Below are 22704 nucleotides of genomic sequence, written 5' to 3' on the forward strand. Positions count from 1 at the left end.
AAATCTGGTTTTTGGTTGATGAATCATTGCCTATCTTTAGTCCCAGCCTGGGATAGGCAAAATGAACTAAAGAGAAATCTGTGAAGCTCATGTTTGCATGCCACACAAACACATCACCTCACATTTGTTTGATGTCTGTTAGTCGTCTGTGTAAGATATAACTTTGCATCTTTACAGCTCCCTGACTCTTTGCCTAACGGGTTGAATTACCCACAGGCAGGTAGCCATCCCCTCCAAACGCAGACCATGATCGTGACCTCATCCACCGCAACCCCCCCACACCGCTCTGCCAGGGACCAGCAGTACGAGGGGGCCATCAACAAGATCTCCATCCAGCAGTACCAGTCGCCGCTGCCAGTGCCCATCTCCACTACCAGCCCGCGTGGCCCGCCGAGTGGGCGCTGCCTCATACAGACCAAAGGGCAGAAGAGTATGGATGGATATCAAGAGCAGGTTGGGTTCTTTTATCTCCCCGGGTATATTCCCAATCATACCCTGCCCCAACGTTATTCCCTGTTATACTCCTCTTGAGACCAGATACCCTACCCCATCTTTATTCCCTGTTATACTCCTCTTGTGACCAGATACCCTACCCCAGCTTTATTCCCTGTTATACTCCTCCTGTGACCAGATACTCTACCCCAACTTTATTCCCTGTTATACTCCTCCTGTGACCAGATACCCTACCCCATCTTTATTCCCTGTTATACTCCTCCTGTGACCAGATACTCTACCCCAACTTTATTCCCTGTTATACCCTGTTATACTCCTCCTGTGACCAGATACCCTGCTCCAACTCTTTTCCCTGTTATACTTCTCCTGTGACCAGACACCCTGGTCCAAATGTATTCCCTTTTATTTTCCTCTTGTGACCAGATATATTTCTTTCAATCATTTGTTCTCTGTTTTATTATTAATTTATTTATTTGACACAATCTGGTAAAGTTTCTTGCACAAGGGCAAGGCATTAGTGTCTCCACCTGGGATTTGAACTCAGTCCAGACTCCACCTGTGAAAATATTTTCAGATTGTAATAAGTTTAGACCAGAGTTCCCTATAAAATCATTTTTTCAAGTGCAAAGTAAAATTATGCATTTGAGTGGTTTCCTTGCAACCATTCTTGCAATTATCACTGTCAGAAATATCTTATCGTCTCAATGTGATCTTCCCCTGTCATGTCAGAGATGCAGGGTTGAGGTGAAACTTTGCTACATTTCATGATTGCTTTTGAAGTTCTCACAATGCTTGGTTTTTCTACCTGAGTAATTAACCCATTCATCATATACAGAAACTTGCAAAAGTATTCACCTTCTGCCAGTAATATTACACATTGATGAACTACACTGTACTGTATAGATTTTTTTTCAGATGAGCTGACTCAAAACTGTAATAATGAAGCGAAACACTGTTATATGTGAAGGTGGAATGTCAGCAAAATAAGAAAAGGAGGTAGAATATAAGAAGTAATATTTATGAATTGCATATTGTGACACCCAAGCTGGGTATGCCTTAATGAGATCTTTAAAATAGGCAATCCCAGGAAAAGAAACACACTAAAGCAGCCATAAAGTACAAACTAGTGCCCCTTTATTTGTAGTGCAGAGAAATTAAACAAACATTAAATCTAACTAGACCTCTTCAAGTCCCTCACTTCCCTATTAAGTAGCTAAGCTGCTTCCTGGCTTTAAAAAAATACACAATCTCTCGATGACTGTTCTTCTCCATCTCTATCTGAAAGTTTCAAAAAAGCACTTTAATAAACATACAGTACAAACTAACAGGTTCCTTTAATCCCTCAGTCAGTTGCTTCCATCTCACTTTCTTCTGATGATTTTGCCCTATGAAGGATCTGCCTTCTGTCCTCAAGAGAGCAGGTATAATTGACCTACTTTAGAAAGTCTCTGGTTCCTGGTATTCAAAGTGTCACCTGATCAATTCTGTTCCAGCAACTGATCAGGTGATGGGAGGCAGCAGCTCATTCCTCATGACTTTATGAGGAATGTGGTTAAGACAATGACAACAATTTTGCATGAGCCTACTGTCCTCTTACAATATGTATTCATACCCCCTAAATCAGTACTGGGTCAAATAATCTTTGACAGCAATCACTGCTGTTAACTGTATTTCTGGATGGGTATCTATAGCTTTGCACAGTGATAGAGTGATTTTGTTGATTTTTTTGGCAAAACTATTCCTTTTATGAATGATTTTCAAATGCTTCAAGTCAATACAATTTTCTGTTGGAGTCAAGTCAGGACTTTGGTTTTAACTGATCTATACAAGACATTCATTGCCTTTTTGTCAGATTAGCTTGTACTTTGGGTCATTGTCCAATTGAAATGTGAATTGTTGACCCAGTTTTACATCTGTGGATGATTTAAGAAGACTGTTTTTCTAGCATATGCCTGTATTTCGCACCATTCATTTTCCCCATCAATCCTGACAAGCTGCCCAGTCCCTGCTGATGAACAGCAGCCCCATAATATTATAGTATCACGATCATGGTTGACAGCAAGGGTGAAGCTGATTGAACGATGTGCTTGTGTCTGGCACAGTCACCTCTTCTTAATGACGGATGTAGAAATAATTTATAAAGGACTCAAAAGGATAAGCAACCTTCTCATGACTTTCTCTTCACAACTTCATCCCTTATTTATTTTGAAAGCTCCTTGGTCTTCATGGTATGACTAAGTTGTGGCTTGTAATTTAAGATCTGTCTAAGGGAACATCTCAACATAACAAAGCCAGATCCATGCACATAGGCCTCTACTAATTTTGTAAACTTTTAAACCATTCTTTTTTATTAAATCAAGTTAAGGGTTGCCATAACAAGAGGGGTGAAAACATATTTTTTCCTAACTGAGAATCTTCTAACTTTTTAAGATAATTTATTTATTTACATGCTATCAGCATTTTAGTTTTGGAAATAAGGAGTGTTGTTTGTAGATTGTAAATGTAAAGCCCTATTTGAAAGTCTCATGATTGCAAGCTGAGACAGAAACAAAATGTAGACACTTTGTAGAGGTGTGAACGCATTTATAAGGCACTGTCCTTCATCTTCAGATATTCCCCTGAAACCCTTTGTCTGTCTGCTACACTGGGTTGTCGAAACATGTTCACCATCAGGTGCCATTGTCTTGTATAGGCATATATGAATTCCTTATTTTATCATCTTTATCAAAGAAGCCTGCAATGAAGGATTCTGCAATTACAGTGCCTTGCGAAAGTATTCGGCCCCCTTGAACTTTTCAACCTTTTGCCACATTTCAGGCTTCAAACATAAAGATATAAATTTTTTATTTTATGTGAAGAATCACCAACAAGTGGGACACAATTGTGAAGTGGAACGAAATCTATTGGATTTTTGAAACTTTTTTAACTAATAAAAAAATGAAAAGTGGGGCGTGCAAAATTATTCGGCCCCTTTACTTTCAGTGCAGCAAACTCACTCCAGAAGTTCAGCGAGGATCTCTGAATGATCCAATGTTGTCCTAAATGACTGATGGTGATAAATAGAATCCACCTGTGTGTAATCAAGTCTCTGTATAAATGCACCTGCTCTGTGATAGTCTCAAGGTTCTGTTGAAAGCGCAGAGAGCATCATGAAGACCAAGGAACACACCAGGCAGGTCCGTAATACTGTTGTGGAGAAGTTTAAAGCCGGATTTGGATACAAAAAGATTTCCCAAGCTTCAAACATCCCAAGGAGCACTGTGCAAGCGATCATCTTGAAATGGAAGGAGTATCAGACCAATGCAAATCTACCAAGACCTGGCCGTCCCTCTAAACTTTCAGCTCAGACAAGGAGAAGACTGATCAGAGATGCAGCCAAGAGGCCCATGATCACTCTGGATGAACTGCAGAGAACTACAGCTGAGGTGGGATAGTCTGTCCATAGGACAACAATCAGTCTTACACTGCACAAATCTGGCCTTTATGGAAGAGTGGCAAGAAGAAAGCCATTTCTCAAAGATATCCATAAAAAGTCTCGTCTAAAGTTTGCCACAAGCCACCTGGGAGACACCCCAAACATGTGGAAGAAGGTGCTCTGGTCAGATGAAACCAAAATCGAACTTTTTGGCCACAATGCAAAACGATATGTTTGGCGTAAAAGCAACACAGCTCATCACCCTCAACACACCATCCCCACTGTCAAACATGGTGGTGGCAGCATCATGGTTTGGGCCTGCTTTTCTTCAGCAGGGACAGGGAAGATGGTTAAAATTGAGGGGAAGATGGATGCAGCCAAATACAGGACCATTCTGGATGAAAACCTGTTGGAGTCTGCAAAAGACCTGAAACTGGGACGGAGATTTATCTTCCAACAAGACAATGATCCCAAACATACAGCAAAATCTACAAAGGAATGGTTCACAAATAAACGTATCCAGGTGTTTGAATGGCCAAGTCAAAGTCCAGACCTGAATCCAATCGAGAATCTGTGGAAAGAGCTGAAAACTGCTGTTCACAAACGCTCTCCATCCAACCTCACTGAGCTCGAGCTGTTTTGCAAGGAAGAATGGGCAAGAATTTCAGTCTCTCGATGTGCAAAACTGATAGAGACATACCCCAAGCGACTTGCAGCTGTAATCGCAGCAAAAGGTGGCTCTACAAAGTATTAACGCAAGGGGGCCGAATAATTTTGCACGCCCCACTTTTCATTTTTTTATTAGTTAAAAAAGTTTCAAAAATCCAATAGATTTCGTTCCACTTCACAATTGTGTCCCACTTGTTGGTGATTCTTCACATAAAATAAAAAATTTATATCTTTATGTTTGAAGCCTGAAATGTGGCAAAAGGTTGAAAAGTTCAAGGGGGCCGAATACTTTCGCAAGGCACTGTATATGTTGTTTAAATTATCTTGCGGTGTCACTTTCTATAAAAGGTTACCCGTTTAAATGTGTATTGTGTAATCTGTTTGTTATAATGCTGTTGTTTCTTTGTTGCAGTTTTGTGTGCGGATAGAAAAGAACCCTGGCCTTGGTTTTAGCATCTCGGGAGGAATCAGTGGGCAGGGAAACCCCTTCAAACCGTCAGATATGGTAAGATTAATGGTTTCTTCTGCCTCTTTCAGGGAGGAACAATGGATATCGCTTTTTAAACAGTGTTTGGCACTGATGTGCTTTTAACTCTTGTTCTTTCTTTTTTCCCTGGAATCATTGTTTTTATATTCCTGCCTGGTTAAAGTGTATTACACCCAATTTATTGCTGAACATTTTGGAAAAAAGGATAACTCAGTCATACTGAAGAGTAACTATGGAAACAGCTCTTGAAAAACCTACAGTACTGCACATTGTCAGCACAATGTGTTTCTATTGCAGCTCTATTGTTCTTGGCTGAAATGACCTACAGAAATGTGTTGCCATTCCCATTTTTATTTCAATAAAAATAAAGAACTGAATACATGGGCATTAAATCATTATAAGGTATCACAGTCTACTGGACCTACTATTACTTCTTACAGTAGTGAAACACAGTGGTAATATACAGTTAATTGAAAGACAAAGAGACATTTTGTTCTTTTTAGTTTGTGCTGTAATAAATCCAGCAATAAACAATAATGCGCTTTCTCAAATTCTTATCATCCCCTTAAGTCACAGTCACATTTCCAGAAGGTAATAGCACTATTTCCTCTGAAAATGTTACAGGATTACTAATTTGCATGTCAAATTGAAAGCAATGATACCCTAAGAATTACAAAGACATTTTTGCAGATTTCTTAAAACCCAGGACTACAAATTAGATTCAGTGGTCATATCCAGCTACTTTCATTGTTCCTTGTCATTGCAAAGATCATTGTAAAGATAGAATTTTCCATCTTTTTCACTGCCCACCTTGTAGAGTAAAGTCTGGCTTTAAATAATAATCTTTATAACAGTCCTGTTTGTGTGGGTACTATAAGGGCGGATTATGATCTAAACCCATTCATGCTTGTGTGTTCAACACATACTGTATAAATATCATTAACTGCTCAGGCTCCATTACTCTTTCAGGGCCATCTTCACCTACACAATAGTTTATCTGTATAATGTTTCTGAGTAACTGTTACATAAGAAAATCTGATCGTTTAATTGTGCAGAAGAACATTATGTACTATTTATGTAAAGTAAATTACCCTTGATAAGAGCATTAGCTAAGTAAATAATAACAATGATCTACAAATGTAAAATAAATTATTGCTTTCTTTCACTTATCCTCCAGCACAATTTTTAAACCAATTCATTACTTGTTGTGGAATAAGGTTAATTTTTACTCATTTGTGCTTTGAGGTGCTCTTTCTCTTTTGTTTCAGCCAATAGAAACAGCCTGGTACTGATGTTCTCATGGTCTGTTTTGAAGTCTATTGATCGAGTACTGGAATATATTGTGGATAAATAAAGTATCTCAGAATCTCTTAGGGCAGATTTAGAAACATTCAAATCTATAGATTTAAGAGTATGCCGCAGATGCTCCAGCTTTAAATTATAATGCAGGTTTAAATAATGAAATAGGGAATGCATGCATAAAGGGTTTTTCATGGCACATTTTACCTTTCCTCATTATATTGGAAATAAATGATTGGGATGTCAGGATCTGAAATAAAAATTGTAAACATAAATAAATGTAATTTATAGGTAAATTAATGTTTTCTTCCTCTAGTTTGTTAGACCACCTAATAGTGGGAATGCCTTAATTGATCTAGTCTTTACAATCATGATGGATTGAGGAAGCAGGGGTGAAAAGAACTCTTTAAAAAATGTGATTATAATATGGTGTACAGTACTTCTAAGAATGTTTTGAAACTGAATAGGTAGATTCCAACTCAAAGGTTTGCAATTTCAGCAAAGGTGACCATGAAATAATGAGACCCAGCTTAAGAGAAGTGTAACTGGATACGATATGGAATCTGTAGAAAATTAAAGGCAACAGTAAAAGATACACTTGAAGATAACATTTCACACTCAAGTGTTCACCAAAGAAACAATTGACAACATGCTTCAAGCTGTGGAAGCACGTATCCTAGTCGTACATTAAAGTATATTAGCATAGAAGAGGCAGCTACAGGTTCTAGACACTCAAGATAAACAAATACCTGGCAGTATTTTTACAATTACAATTAAGTAAAAGACATGTTATTCAAAGACCATTAAGAATAACAAGCATTTCCAATATCCAGGTGCAATACCCACTGACTCACAGATTGCTAATGTAAGGCCATAAAAAATGGCAGAACTAAACCGAGTAAGTACAAACCAATAAGTCTTACTCATATTACTGTATATGTAAGGAATCAGATATATAACAAATATGTCAAAACAGATCTTGAAAATGTAGTTCTTATTAAGTACTGTAGCTTACTAGAGTTCTTTGAGTGTAAAAGAGTTTGTGATATGGTATATCAGATATTTAGATATTCAGAAAGACTTTAGTAATAAGGACCAGTGCTCTTTCTGATTTCGGTCAATGATATAGATTCTGGTATTGCTGGTAAACCGCAGATGAGAACAAACTACAAGGATTGTATCCATTAACTAGGAAGAACCCTGCAGAAGCTGAAAAAGAAGTTGAAAAGTCGAAGTGTATACATTTATTGTTTATAAGTGTACTGAGTTGCGTGAAGGTAGCACAAATTATATATTAATAATATATCAAGAGAAGGTAGTCAGGCGTGACACTTCTATTTTATTTAAAATTTTTGTTCCAGCCTTAATTATAAAAGTGATCATCAGCACCTGGGTTAATCAAGCAAGTTAATAAGCAAGTTAATCAGTAGTTGATTTTTTGGGAGGTTCAAATTACTGTAATGGCACAATGTACTGTAGTACTGTACCTACAGTACATGTACAACAGGTTACCTATCTATGGACCTGAATCACTGTAAACCTGTCTTCGGTATATTTAAGATACATTTTGCAAATCCTACACCTTTGCTTAGTGGCTGTGTCTTGATTCTATCCTAAATAGTGAAATAAACATATAGTTCTGTAAAAGTAAAACTTAACTTTGTCTGAAGTAAGCCACAAGGCATGTTAACAGCCATAGAAGAATGTGAATGGTCTTCCCAATTAAAGGATTCAAACGTAGTTGCAAATGAAGAAAATATTGTTGAATAGGTTCCCAAAAAACTTCAGTTTGACTCATTTGCAAAATAAAAAAAGACATTTTGCCTTTACTAATGAGAGTCGGTCTGTATACATTTTCTATTGATTCAGCCCCTATTGGTGTTCAAGGGGGGTCCCCACATGCAGACAAAATTTAAATAACTTTCACATTTTACATAACAGATTTTCAGATCCAGAAAAAGACAGAACTTTTAACTGTCTATGGATCACAAAGTCCACCAATTACTGTCCATTGTGGATTAATCCATACACACAATCAGTATTACCTTAAACAAAGGTGCAACTTTAATAGAGAAATTGCCATTACATTTCTGCTATTAAAGCTATGTATCTATTATATATATACTATTTCCTAACAACAGGAAATTATTTTTACATAAGGAGAAACATTTTTTTTTCATGAGTTCATGTACAAGACAATGTTTACAAACCAGGCACCACGGGGTGGGTGGACATTCTGATTTAATACAAGCCACAGTAACAAAAGTTATGCAAGTAGAGAAAGAATTTACCTTATATGTAACAGATGCACTCCCCAGCTGGTGCTCAGACTGTTCGGCAAACAAGGACCCTCTCAGCAAAAGGCTCTCCTCCTGGACCAGGTAATTAACCATATTTAGTGGTTATTAGAGGGGAGAGATATCACTTGTAACACTGTTTATTCTATTGCATTCTGTTACACTTCTATTCTGAATACATTTGTATCACCAAGCAGTAGAAAATAAAAAATAATTTCAAGTCATTTTACATTTTCATTCCTTTTAAGCTATAGCTGCTAATTAATATTTAGAAGTCTTTTGACATTCTTACTAAAAAGAGGCCCCAGGATTGAGGGATCAGGCCCCAGGATCATTCATCTCATCCATTATTAAAAGCAAAATGTAGACATGTACAACATGATCACCCATCATCTGACAAACGGAGAACAGATCACAAATTTCCTAATTAGAATTCGCAAAACTAATCATTCCTTAGATGAGGCTAATTCGTGTTCTTAACTCAAGGCACACAGGCGTTTGTGCTGATACCACAAGAGTCTTCAGAATTTATTATGTGCTCACAGAAAGACACACAATGCCCTTAATATGGTGAGCAGTAATTCTATTTCTAATGAATTAAGCAGAAAATGGTTTCTACTATCAAAAGGTAGAAACAAACAAAGCTAAATCCTTTTTGCTTGTGTAGCAAATTTGAGGAAAGAAAAAAATTCTGAAGTGTTTCTTATTTTATCTCCCATACATGTATTAAATAAATACATGCAGATTTTATGATTGATCTCTGTGCTTCATGGGTTAATTAAGATGGGTTAATTCCCAGGGTATGTAATCTAGTGAGTACTGGCGATATTACTGGCGTCCAGAGGCTATAGTTATTGACCTATTTGTATGTATGCCAACTTTTATTGCTATGGTGTGCAGTTATCTTGATATATTTGACTTTTAAAGGAACTTGTATGTATGTGTTTGTAGTTTTTTATGTATGTTTAAATAGTCATTTAAAAAGTATCCAGGTCTCTGGAGGGAATCTCTGAAAACCTTGTGGCTTTAGATCTTCTCTTATCTGATGAATACTGCTTACGTATTTTAGAGGCACGAATGTATCTTAAAAAAATTAAAAAGTTTTTAAAGGCACGAACAATTAGAACTGACTAGCTCTTTTTTACAAGTCCATAAGAGTCTTCTTGACTCGACGGCCCTCAACAACAAGAGTCTTCTATTGCTATCCAGTGTCATCTGCATCAACCCTTCAGTCAATACAGACTGTAATGTAGGTGCCGTGTGACTTAAATGTTAAATGTTGCAGATGGCTCTGATAGTAGCATATTTCAGAAGAAAACCCACATGGTCTTCATCTACCTTTGTGCTAGTACAAGGGATTTATATGTAAAATCAAGAGGACTGGCTACTAACCATCACTTATTGGAAGCAAGAAGAAGTAGCTTCAGAAATTCTGAAATTTTAATATAAATACTGTATATAATGACACGTCAGAGGTTTACAAAAAAGTTCAATTATAAGTAAATTAACGAGTATTGATTAAATACGAGTTTACAAAGAAAGACTGCAGCAAATAACATTCTACATTTGATCTCATTATATCCATTTTTTGATTAGCCTTGAACCTTTTCTGTTTACTGCTTTCACTTGTTTAATCTGAATGTTTGCCTTAAATGCTTTGGAATGAAACAGCTCTAGCCTTTGTTCAGTGTGGAATACTGTGCACCATGTAGCTTCAGTGCACTTTAATGACCCTGGACAAAAAGTAATCAGCAGGAAACTGTTTTTTCTGTGATCAAAAGGTGTCTGTCCCCTCTGCTGAGCTCGAAGTTCTGTGCAAAACAGTCAAGGCCAGCAAAGCAAATTTGTGCCATTTTTTTCTGTTCATACAGTATGTGGCGCTTTTCTGGGAATTGTGATTAGAATCTCTGCAGCTCTCTAACCTCTCTGTGTGCTTCCCTCAGATGAAGATACATGCTGCTTAATCTTTCCTTTGCTCTGTCAGAAGTATTGTGAGATGAAAAGCATACAGATCTACAACCCGTAATAATATTAGGAACATTGGATACATGGAGATAATGTTCGTGGAGATCAACATCAGTGTCCAGTAACTGTGAGCATATTTGCAGCTATATATTTACTGACCTTTTATTTCTGCCTATATGCAAATATTTACTGGGTTATTATTAGAAAATGTTCAGAGTCCTGGCTGATGGAGAAAAGAGCAGCCTTTACAAAATACCAACCAACAAAGTGGAGCAGACACAAATACATCACTATGAGGAGCTTGGCTTGCTGATTCACTCTGGACTGGACACAGATACTAATGAGAAGGCTGATGTTTATATAATCTTTTATGGATAGGTCCAATATGTCTTGGTATGCTCAGTGTAATTTGTTACTGCTCTATACCATAGTATTTATTCCTTCACACAAATACATTTTCAATCTGAATTTGTAAATACTGCGTATTGTGTGAAATTTAAATCTCCGTGTTTTTATGTGAGCAAAAATTGTTTAAGCAAGTATACCTTATATAACACAGTGGAATACTCTAGTTCTCCTGTCTTTAAGATTAGAAACTTTAGTACCAGAACTATTTTTGTCCTTTTTCAATATTGAATATTCATGTTTATTCTCTGCTGGGTTGCTTTTCTTTTTAATAACCCACAAGACAGTAAAGGAACTAGCACAGAGCTGGTTTTGTAAGGGACTGTGCTGATCAGTATGTCATTTAAGTCCATAAAACAAAGGACTCCTAAAATTGTGCCTTGCTTTATTTTTGTAACATCCTATAATCCTTCATAACATACAAAACAAGACATATCAAGGCATGTTTATGAGTTTGCATCTGTCCCGTTGTTTTCTAATGGAAATATGAGTCGCAGAGGCTTTATACTGATTGATCGCATGACAAGAGAGAGGCAGTACCTCAGCATCCTTGTCTTTAGTGTCTACCCTTTACAGGAGAGACTTCAGTGCATCCAGCCACATGTTTGATATTGTGCAGTGCATAGTAGTGCTCTTGCCACTTTAGATATGTGTTTGTCTTCCTGCCTATCACCTGACCAAGAAAGTCACTAAAAAAAAGTTTAAAATTACAGGCTGTAGGGCCATTATTCCGCATCTCATTATTATCACAAGATTCATAGTCTGTCTACCTGTACAGGAGCTAGTTTATGCTTTACATGCTTCTCAAATGCTTTATAGCTATTAAAGAATGTTTGGATCTGACAGGAACTCAGTGGGTGGTACATTGTGTATATTACATCTTTGGCATGCAGAATCCAGAAAAAAACAGCTTTTTTTGCAAACTTTCTACCCTTTATCAGCCGATCAGGGTCATGGAATCACTGCAGTATGTAGTGTACAGTCAATCCCTAGATTAAAATCCCCTTGCAAGTGAGAGATTCCCAACAGTAGTCATGAGGAAGCCCTGTATTGGCTGGGTTTGTTCTTGGTCACAGGCTAATTGGTTTCCATTTTCTTTTCAATATGTATTTTTAACAGTGCTTTCAGCTGTCTTTTTTGTTTTCTTAAAAACCTGAATGGGATTTGTAATTGGCATCAACCCTGAACCAATTTCCGAGTTTCAGAACTGCCACCATTTAAGTACTGTATGTTCCCTGAAATAGTGGATCCACAACTGCTCTTTGCTGGAGTATTCTATTCACACCTGTGTAAACTGATCACATATTAAGAGCTGTTTGTACAGAAATAAGACAGACAACTCCTGTTAAATTTGAAGAGAATAAGGAGAGACTGCATGAAGGTCTGTGAGTTGAATTGTTGGATTAATGTGCTCGATATAAAAAAATGTTAATTTTTTTTTAAATAAAGACTGAGTAAACAAAAGGGCAAGCAAAAGTCTAAAAAAGCAATCAGATCAATTAAAAAAGTAATTATCACATATGATTAAAAACTTGAAACAAAATACATATGACCACTGCTCTGAGGCACAAACTCCAAGCTGAATTGCAATGCCAAAAGAACCGTTCCTTTACATAGGAGAGTTGAATGTTTCTGGAATCCTCTGGGAAACAATGGGCACTTTTAGTGCACAGCTATATTATACTTTCCATGTTTACACAGACCATTTCGAAACAGTCTACTTTAGGAAAATATAGAACTGGTACAGAAAGAAAGTTTTAGAATGAAAGTAAAGGTGTGCAAACCATACAGCCTACTGTGTTGCCATCTGGTAGCACAGGATTATGCGAGCATACAGTATCTCTGGAAAACACTGACTGAGAGCCGAGCAGCCCCTGGGGGGCACAGCAAGGTGACTTTGAAACAGAACTGGTTCACCACTGTCTCAAGAGCCCTTCTCATTCAGCCCTCAACAGCACAAGCTGCGACTGAATTTTGTTCTTGTGCACACATGCCCATGCTCATTTTGTTTTTATTACAAAGAATAGTGAATGTGGATCTGTAAAACTTCATGGCTCTGCAGCAAACACTTCTCCCGATTTCTGTAAAATCTGTAAATGGGACAACACAAAGAGTGTTTTTGGGTTACACAGATTTAGAATTTTCATTAAATCTTTCACTGGATCAAAAAGCTCTGTTTAGTCATCTCCTTAGCAGTTTTCACCTGTTTATTCTAGATATTTATTAACAAATCATGTAATGTAGTGGTAGACTGTACTGTCTTCTATTCTGATTTTTTAAAGAGGTATTATATATATATAATGTAATTTTGCAAAAATGTTTATTACCAAGTAGTAATGTTCCCAGAATTGGCTTAGCAAAATGTTTGACCTAAATAGAAATCAAAATGAAATATGTAGCATTTTTTAAGGAGTTATTTAACATATGGCAATTGTACTTTGATTTGGATAATGTATTGCATTTCTCCCATATGCCATTTGTTTAATATAATTCATGTAGTGCCTTGCAAAAGAATTCACACCTTTGCACAATTTTCACATTTTGTTGCTGTAATTCTGGTTTTCACGACACTGAAGTAGCAATAATATTTATGTACACAAGAAATAGCACAAAAATGATATATTAGTAAAGAAGTAAAATAAAAGTGCTAAGTAATTATATAAAATGAAAGAACAATGTAAAAATTAAGGTTGTGTAAGTTCAAACCCTTTGCTGTGGCAAAATAACATGAATTTAGGTGCACAAAATTACCTTAACGAGTGGCCTCAGTTTGGTTCATATAATATCAGAATAAATATACCTACCTCTGTACGTTCTCTCAGTTTGTGAATTTCAAGCAAAGATTCAAACATTAAGACCATGGACCAACTCAAAGCAACTCAAGGTCAAAGTTATGTAAATGCAACGAGTAGGAGAAGGGTATAAATACATTTCAAAGACCTTTAATATCTATTTCAGCATGCTGACATTGCCTTGATTAGGCTGTTCCCCCAAACTGAGTAGCTGGACAAACAGGAAACTGGTTAGGCTTACTTTGAGTACTTTCAGTTCAGTGACTAAAGAAACTGAAGAACATGGGAAAACCATGTTGTCCATAGGTGAACAATAACCTGCTCCCTCCACATAGAGGACATGTATTTGACATGATAAAATAACCCATCTTAAATTCCACACGAGGTGTGCAGCAAAGCAGCTGAGTGATACTTGCAAATATCTGACAAAAGGTCAAACAGGACAAAACTGAAACATTTTGGTCTGAATGTAAAGCATTCCATCTGACACAAACATAGTGCATCACTAAGTCAGGACTGCCCCTCCTGTCAAACATGGTGGTAGTATCATTATGTTGTGGATGTACTTTTCATCAGCATGGACTGTGAAGTGTAACGAACAGTTCTTTCCGGGCCCTATGCGGACGACACGATCCAGAATAGTGAAGACACAAGGGGAAAAATAGTCATGCAGGAAAAGGGTTTGGAGACGGGGGGTGTGTCCATGGAGTGCAGGTGTCCAGGGGAAGTGAATCCAGGCGAACAATCCATGTAGGAAATCCAAAAGAGTAATCCGAGACAAAGGGTAGAGTCCAAGGCCAGGGGATCCATCCAGGGAATTAAAACACGAACCAGGTCGGAACCGGCGAGGGGAACCAGGAACTAGGAACGGAAAGTTAAAAGCATAATGGAGCCAGACGCAGCAAGACCCCGGGCTCTCATGATGTGGAAATCAATGAGGAACCAGGAGTGAAGTCCGCGTCTGGCTTGTAAGGGGGAACGGGAATAGGGAACAGGTGCAGACAATGGGAAGGAACGAGGAAGGGCTGGAGCTCCCTTAAGAGGAGGGCTTAGCGATCGTGACACGAAGCTTATCAAGACATGGAACATAGAACTAATTACAGTTAAATTGTGGAGAAACACCTGCTGAGGACCCTGATGAAGTGATGAAGTGAATGTTCTTGTGTGTTCCATTCAAAGTCCTGATTTGAATCCTATTAAGAATCTGTGGAAAGACCTGAAAACTATTGTCCATAAGTGATCCGTATGTAACATCAGAGAGCTTGTGCAAATCTGCCAAGAAGAATGGGCAGCAGTTCCACCACGCTGATATGAACAACTGGCAAAGACTTACCCAAGAGCATTTGTGCTATAATTGCTGTCAAAGGTGCTTCTACCAAATATTGTTCACAGGTCTTTTGCAATCAACTTTTGTTTTTTTCTTTAATTTTTTTCCCTAAAATGTACTGGAACTTGGAAATTGTCAGTTTCAAGTTTTATATAAAATATTAAGTTAAGCAAATGTGTATGTATTATTTTGTAATTTCACAAATTGAAATACCATATTAAGGTTCCTAATTCTTTTGCAAGGTACTGGATATTCTCTAAAGCTATTTCTAATCTGATCATTTAACATGTATCAATTGGCACCCTATTTTAGAACCTTCTTCAAATTCTTAACTTGTTAATGCTGGAAAAGAGAAATTGAGCGCTGAATAAGAGAGAATTGTGCACAGTCCATTTAGAAAGACATGCTCCAAGCAAATACTGTACATGAAATAAGAGAAAAACTGAGATATAAATTACTTAAAAGCAAATTTATGCTTAATGTTTTCTAATGTTTAGAAAGACATGCTCCAAGCAAATACTGTACATGAAATAAGAGAAAAACTGAGATATAAATTACCTAAAAGCAAATTTATGTTTAATGTTTTCTATTGACTGGGGTGTGCTTGAAGATTTATATTAGATTACTGTGTAATCACAAATAGTTGCAAGGATTGTTGCACTTATAATTTCTGCCTTGAGACTATCAATAAGCTTACTTGAGTCATTAAAGACACTTTTAACTAATGCTAATTTCTCATCTTATTTTGGTACTTAAACATACCAGAGTGCCACATAAATCAAACAATAGCAGCAAATAAAAAAAGTGCCATACCAAGACTCATACTAATTGCACAATGAAACTGTCTCCCTATAAATGTGATTGAGTTCATTTTTCTGTGCGCAGTGTTGTTCTTTCTAGGGAACAGAGTTTATTAAATTTTATCATAGGTATCAGTACACATTCTAGTTGTTCAATGAGCTCACCTATTTGTGTTAGTTTTTCAGTATACAACCTGCAATATACAGTAGCTAGTCAGCAGCAATCAGTTACACTTTTACAATAAAGATCCAGACTGAAAGGCAAAGATTCTAAAACAATCTTTACCATCTGGTTCCTAACCTCATATCACTTTTGACTTATAGGGTATCTTTGTTACTAGGGTACAGCCTGACGGACCTGCCTCCAACGTGCTTCAACCTGGAGATAAAATCCTAAAGGTAACCATGTTTCCCATCATAACACATTGTCTACCAAGTCTCCCAGATGGTCCTTTACACCACATTGCCAGTAGAAGCTTTGCATGCAGCAGTCTTTGTTCTCCAGATGTGCATGTTGTGCTTTGTTGTATTAGATGGGCCCATATTGTATTGTTATTCACCTTCAGTTATGCTTTTAATAAATGTAGCGTTTCCTTGGGGCAGCTGTCCACAAACTACAGTACAGTATCTTTGCAAGACCAGGCTTTGTCAAGGTTTACAGCCATAACAAATTTGATAAAAATGACAGACATTGGGAAATGACCGCATAAATGCCTTTCAAAATGTTTTTTAGCGATTCATCTGGCAATTGCATAATGTATGGCTATAAAAGAGATTCACCTGGTCTTACAACTAACCTTAGCCTATTGTTCTGCATCTCACAGGCTTCTTTGTCACTTGTGTTTTTGTGTTTTCACCATGAGAGCAATCATGTGCCGGACCCTTAGTGGAGCACATTTCAGCTGAAGAATTTAGTTCTCATGTTTTCTAACTCTTTTGAGCTAAATAGTTAAATACATGAAGAAGAAGAATTGCATGTATTCCCTATCATATCAATGTTTAGAAACAACAAATGACTCAGAAGGTGTGTAGGTGTGCACTGGATTGCTCATTTCACTCAGTCACATTTCTCCTTCTCAAAAGGACAGAGCAATCCAGAACCAAGAACATTCTCAATCAACATACTGTATTCAAAGTGTTAATCTCAATCTGCAAGCAGCTCAGAATATGAACATATAGCACAAAAGGTGGTGTATCCCATTATATTTTGACAGGGTGTGTGGAAAAATAATGACCACCCCCAACTCATAGATCTTGCGCATAATTTGTTGTTTCCAAACTTTTTGTCAGAATACACTACTTATTTATATATCCTCAATATGGATATGAAAAGGGATATGAATGTGCCTTTATGTGAAATCTACATTTCTGCTATGTATCGTACACATCTGAAGTTTACTGAAGCTGCTGAATTCCCAGGACTGTTAGTTTAATGTAAAACTGCAGTCCAGACACCTGATGACAACCTTAGCAGTCAAACTGGACAGCTGGCAGTGCAGTCTTCATGGAACTTCTGTAGCTCACTGTGCCATAATAACATGCAGGGAGTGCAGCTCTCCCCTGTGTTATTGGCTTGTCTAGGCTTTGTGTTGCTTTAAATGTGCGAAATTAGAAGCAGACACCCACTCCACAGCCGTCAGACAAAGAAACTTATTTGCTCTCTCCACAGATACAGAGTTAGCTGAGGAAAAGACCTCTAAAAACCAGCTTCTTTCCCCCTTTCTCCTTTACAGCATGTACTGTCTTACTGTGTGTCTTTTTCATTTTTTCTCCTCCTTGACAACATTGTATCTTCTTACCTCTGCTGAGTTCGGCCTGCTCCTGAATCCCTTTGCTGGCATGATCTGTTTTCCAGTGCTGCAGTTATTGATGTGTGCTTCATTCTTGCATTGCAGGCCAACGGACATAGTTTTTTGCACATGGAACATGAAAGGGCTGTGTCTTTACTGAAGAGTTTCCAGAAAACTGTGGACTTGGTAATCTTGAGAGAGAACACAGCCTAAATATTTTTTATCGCAGCATTACTTTTCACATGGAAGGGACATTTAAAATTATATCCAAGTTATCAAAACTCATTTTTATCTAGGAACAACATTTGCCAATTGCTGGACCAATGGCAAATACTAGTGCCAAATGTATATTAGGATACATATCTAATAGTGTTACAAATGGATATAAAGAACACAAGGTTTCAAATTTAATGTAAGTGTGATTGAATTCAGTTATATCTATCAGCCTGAGGCTGTGGATTGGTGCAATTTTTTTCTTTTGGCTTTTAATTTTTTAAAAACATTTTTATGCATTTTTTTTCTAAGTAGGGTTTCATTTAGATTTGAGAGCACGAAAGCACACAAGCTGTTTAGGAATTACATTCACCATAAGCACTGCCTCAACTTTGTATATGCCTTTTGTAAATATATATTTACTTATAACTTACAAAACAGGAGTATAAGAGAGCTGTATGAAGAAAGACATAGAAAAGTATTATGCTATTTTCTTAAATATATAGAATTTATAGATGCCCCACGGAAACCCTCTAGGATATCAAATCTTTTAAAAGATTTTAAAAATAATCAAAAATACCCTTTTGGATATTAATATATATGTATATATTTTACCCCCTCTTTTGGTTTGCCTTTTGATATACATTTAAAATTATTTTAAAAAATGGGTTTAATGTTGATGAATATCTGCTTTGAGTGTCATAAGAGTTCCATATTTGCCACAAGTTAGACTGTGTAACAGTGCCATCTGCAGGATAAGAGTGCCACATCTCCACATTGTTCTTCCTTAACATCCGTGATAGTCACTTGTACTCCTGAAGAGCTTCAGTGCATCAAGAGTTATAGGGAATTTCCTGGGGGACCTGGAAACACTGATAATATAGACCAGTCCTTCCCAAACCTGTGTATCTATTTATGACCCTATGAGTCCTGTCTTTTTTTTTAGGACAAGTTCTTAGTTGCAGGCTAATTAATTACCGTTTTCTATATAAGACATATTATTGAACCTAATTTCAGCACTTAGTTGAACAGGATTTTAAAATTAACAACTATGTTCCAGATTATAAGTTTCAGAGCTCCTTTTATTCATGTGTGTTATCTGAAATTTAAAACTTCCATTGTGGGGGTGTTTGATACTCCTCTCTGTCTGTCCTAAACTGATCAGAAAGATAGCAATAAGGGAGCATATTCTTAATAAGAGGAGAGACTCTATATTGCTCTGCAAGCTGAAGCTGTTGGAATTAATTTACTTGAAGGCAGGTATATTGTAAATCAAGGACAGATTGCAGAAATAATGGGCCTAAACAAGCAAGCAGATAAATTAAAGACAAAAGTTTAGTACCAGTGATTATGAATAAAGTCACAAAGAGTCCATGGTGGGAAGGAAACCAGAAAGCCCTACAGGAACAGGAATATCAGTGCTCTATGTATAAAGAACATCCTCTGTGCAGGTCTGCAGAGGTGCCATGGAGACTTCTAGCTGCTGCTTGGGTTTACGAGTCCTGTCTGACACAAACAGTGCAAGAAGGAAATAAAAAGATCCTTTAAAAAGACATCTCCTCCCTCTTTCTAAAGTTATATAAATGAAGTGTATGTTTAACCTCAATATACTAACCTTGCATTGTCCTAGAGAAAGGAATATACCAGGCTCTAAAACAACAGAAACAAGCTTTCTTTTTACTAATTGTAACTTCGGATTTTTATTTTTCGTTTCTGTGATACTTGTTGAACTATTGGGCAGTTATTATATTGTGCACATACTTATGTCAGTGGCCAGTATGCTACATTAACAAATACAAAATTCAAACTCTCCTAAAAGCGAGAAAAACACATACATAAATTTGAGACTATACTGTACACTTCATTGTTACGGAAATAGATTATTATTTTTCTGCAAGGTGGATTTCAACGTTTGTTGAAAACTGATCTGTTAAGAATTAACTCCAAATTACTGTTGAATAGTTTTCAGAAATGGAAATCTTAATCCCCCAGTAGAACAGGTGCAGTGTACAGTGCTTTACAGTGTTCTTGCATTTTTCTTTGTTGCCTCATTTACTCTTTCCCCCACGTTCAGAAATGTGCCATTCGCCGAACATAGAGGAAGCAGTATTATCAAAGAAAAAGCCTAACCACACCACACATCATCCCAGCTTTTTTCATTCATTCATTTCTGTTTCAATTCATTTTTGTATAATTGGGCTCTCCAGCTTGTTAAGAAAATGTTAAACAAAATCTGTTGTCCTGAATGTTGAAAGATCTCTTATACTACCTAGGTCTTTTGATTGGGTAGTGCCTTTTTCCTAACTTCCACCCTTCATTTAGTCTCCTAACTTCCAGAACTTAGCAATGACATTTTCCCCTGAATACCAACATTTAAAACAAAGCTCTAATCTACACTAGGGACCAAGAGGAGGCAGCCATGGGGTGAACAGTAGTTACTCAGCACTCAGCATTACTCATTTGTAGTATGAGGATGTGAAGGTGTCATTTTTCACAATACGCAACACATTGACTACGTCAAAGAGCTGTTAACCATAACACCATCTCTGGTGAAAACCTCAGAAACAGTAGTTAGAAGCAACATATTGTATATTTGAAATATTTTCCTGAAATGCGTAAGAAAAAGGACACACACAGATGCCCTAAAAGTTTTCTAATGGACAGTCCTGTATAAGAGTGCAGTAGAAATCCCAGTATGAGTGACCATCTCTTACCATAATAACTTTACCTGCCCTGTACTCTTGATTTTAAAAGCAGCAGCAGTAACAACATTTTTAATTGGTGATAAGTGCCTTGTGGTACAATCTACAGTATACCCCTTAACAAGTTCTTTTCCTCCACATGTTTCTTTCTGGCACCTGGGCAACCTCCTGCACACAGGAAGGGTCTTTGAGAGTTGAGCACTGAAGGCAAGTGATCCTCCATCTAAAGTTCTTCATGTACAAGGTCCCAGAGTACAGATCACAGCTTGAGCCAGTGACTTCTTTCAGTGACAATACTGTATGTCAGCCTCACAGCCAGATGGCTCTGACGCATCGACTATACCACCTATTTTCTACAGGTGGTTTCAAAGTTTGTCTAAATTTTAATACCATATCTCCAGGAACCAAGGCATTTTCAAATAAACTGAGATAGCATTGCTGTATGGGTTTTTTTCCTTCTGCTTCACATTAACAAGGTTTTCAGGTTTTATGATAATGATGTCTCTGGAATAGTGTGGGAAGTATAGAGTCTGGAGAAAACGGGTGCGTCTATCTAAAAACTGTTCTGTAAATTTGACGCAAGATTCTGCTTTAAGTATTTGGAACAAAATTTGTGTTCTTTCACTTTGGTTCACCTTAGACATACAGTAAGTGGTCATGAAGGTCAGAGGCCTGGGGAGCCATCATTTGTCTGCGATACCAGCACAGTCATGCTAGAGTCATGTTTGTACTGCTATTAGGACTTCCCAAGAATTTAAGTTAGCTTTAAAAAACCCCAATAGACAGGTGTTTAAAATCATTACCTTACTGAGGCAATTCTCTAGCCACAGGTTTTAATGCATGCTTTCACTAGGTTTTATACTTGTCTTAGGATACATTCAACAATTTAAACAGTTCTTTTGTGTTTTTAAATGGATACACTTAAATGTGCTTTTCATTAAATTTTTCTTTCAAACTTGAATAATAAAGAGGTCTTCAATATGCAAAGAAAGATCAGTATAGTGACAATTGGTGCCATATAATCTCTATCAAAGGTGTATGAACAAAGAGCCCTGGAGAAACCTATATTACTTTTTTTACGTAAACAAATGTAGCATTTTATGTGACATTTTTTGAGCAAAACTAAGCACTAATAAGCTCTAGCCCTATAAAAAGGCCTTGGATAAATCTGTGTCTAGCTTAGCTAGGTACATTAGGTACAAGGTACTATGGTGCCATTGACCAAACTGAAGTTTGGATAAGAAGTAAATTACAATAGTAAGATGAAAAAATGTAACATAACTATAGAAAGCTTTGATAAACATTTTTTTTTCTACTTAATGTTTTCAGGTAAATTCTTTCTAATATATTGGTATACTTAGCTTTGCTCAAATTGTGAAATTTTATAAACACTACAACAGTGGATGGAAATGTCTTCAGGACACAGAAGGAAAGCTGTAGTATCTGACATGTATAATTATTTCTACAGTAATTGTGGATTTGTGTTATACAAATATATATATGTATATGAATATAAAAATGTCATTTTTGTATGTGTTTAAAATACAGCTCTATATAAGAAAGCTAATATACGGTAATTTTCAGTCTAATTGCAGTATTGATGTAAATAATTGTGAATGAAGACACATTTAAATAATTTATTCCTATAGATTGTGAATGTATTCCAAGCTTCTGCAGTATGAAGACTTACTTGACTTGAATGCTGCTTCATTTTCTGTGCAAAATGTAATTTTAACAAAAAAACAAAATTATTCAGTTTAGTTGGACAGATTTAGTGAGAGTTTATTATCCTGTTTATTGATTTGCACATGCAAGTTTAATCCTTCCAGTTTTATTTCTGTATTGACACGAAGATATGTAATTGGTAAAGTATATATTATGTGTCTAGAATGCATTTTGCAGATGCTATCTGTATATATTTAAAATAAATTTTAATAAAAAAAAATAAAAATGAACAAAACGCTGCGCAGCGTATAACAGAGCCATTTTCGGCTTTGGAAGTACAAATTTTTCAGTATTTAAGAAGTGTTTTGAATAATGTACGAAAGTCTCTTTATTGTACAAATAAAAATGTCACTTTATTGTTAAAA

At 36.7% G+C, this 22704-nt stretch overlaps 1 protein-coding gene across 17 annotated transcripts in view; it reads left to right on the top strand.

Annotated features, from left to right (window-relative positions):
* lrrc7 (leucine rich repeat containing 7) overlaps positions 1 to 22704 on the top strand; it is a 308839-nt gene extending 286135 nt beyond the window's left edge. For 9 of the 17 annotated variants that reach the window (XM_088599029.1, XM_088599032.1, XM_088599030.1 and 6 more), the window contains 4 exons: positions 178 to 453; positions 4950 to 5042; positions 16234 to 16308; positions 17805 to 22704. In XM_088599029.1, the coding sequence (XP_088455155.1) occupies positions 178 to 453; positions 4950 to 5042; positions 16234 to 16308; positions 17805 to 17912 (552 nt within the window). In that variant the 3' untranslated portion in view covers positions 17913 to 22704. The remainder of the gene's footprint in view (positions 1 to 177; positions 454 to 4949; positions 5043 to 16233; positions 16309 to 17804) is intronic. The other 8 variants (XM_088599033.1, XM_088599041.1, XM_088599034.1 and 5 more) reach the window with 4 other exon arrangements.

This window comes from Lepisosteus platostomus, chromosome 11 (assembly GCF_059453375.1).
Source record: "Lepisosteus platostomus isolate fLepPlt1 chromosome 11, fLepPlt1.hap1, whole genome shotgun sequence".
In the NCBI taxonomy this organism is placed as follows: domain Eukaryota; kingdom Metazoa; phylum Chordata; class Actinopteri; order Semionotiformes; family Lepisosteidae; genus Lepisosteus; species Lepisosteus platostomus.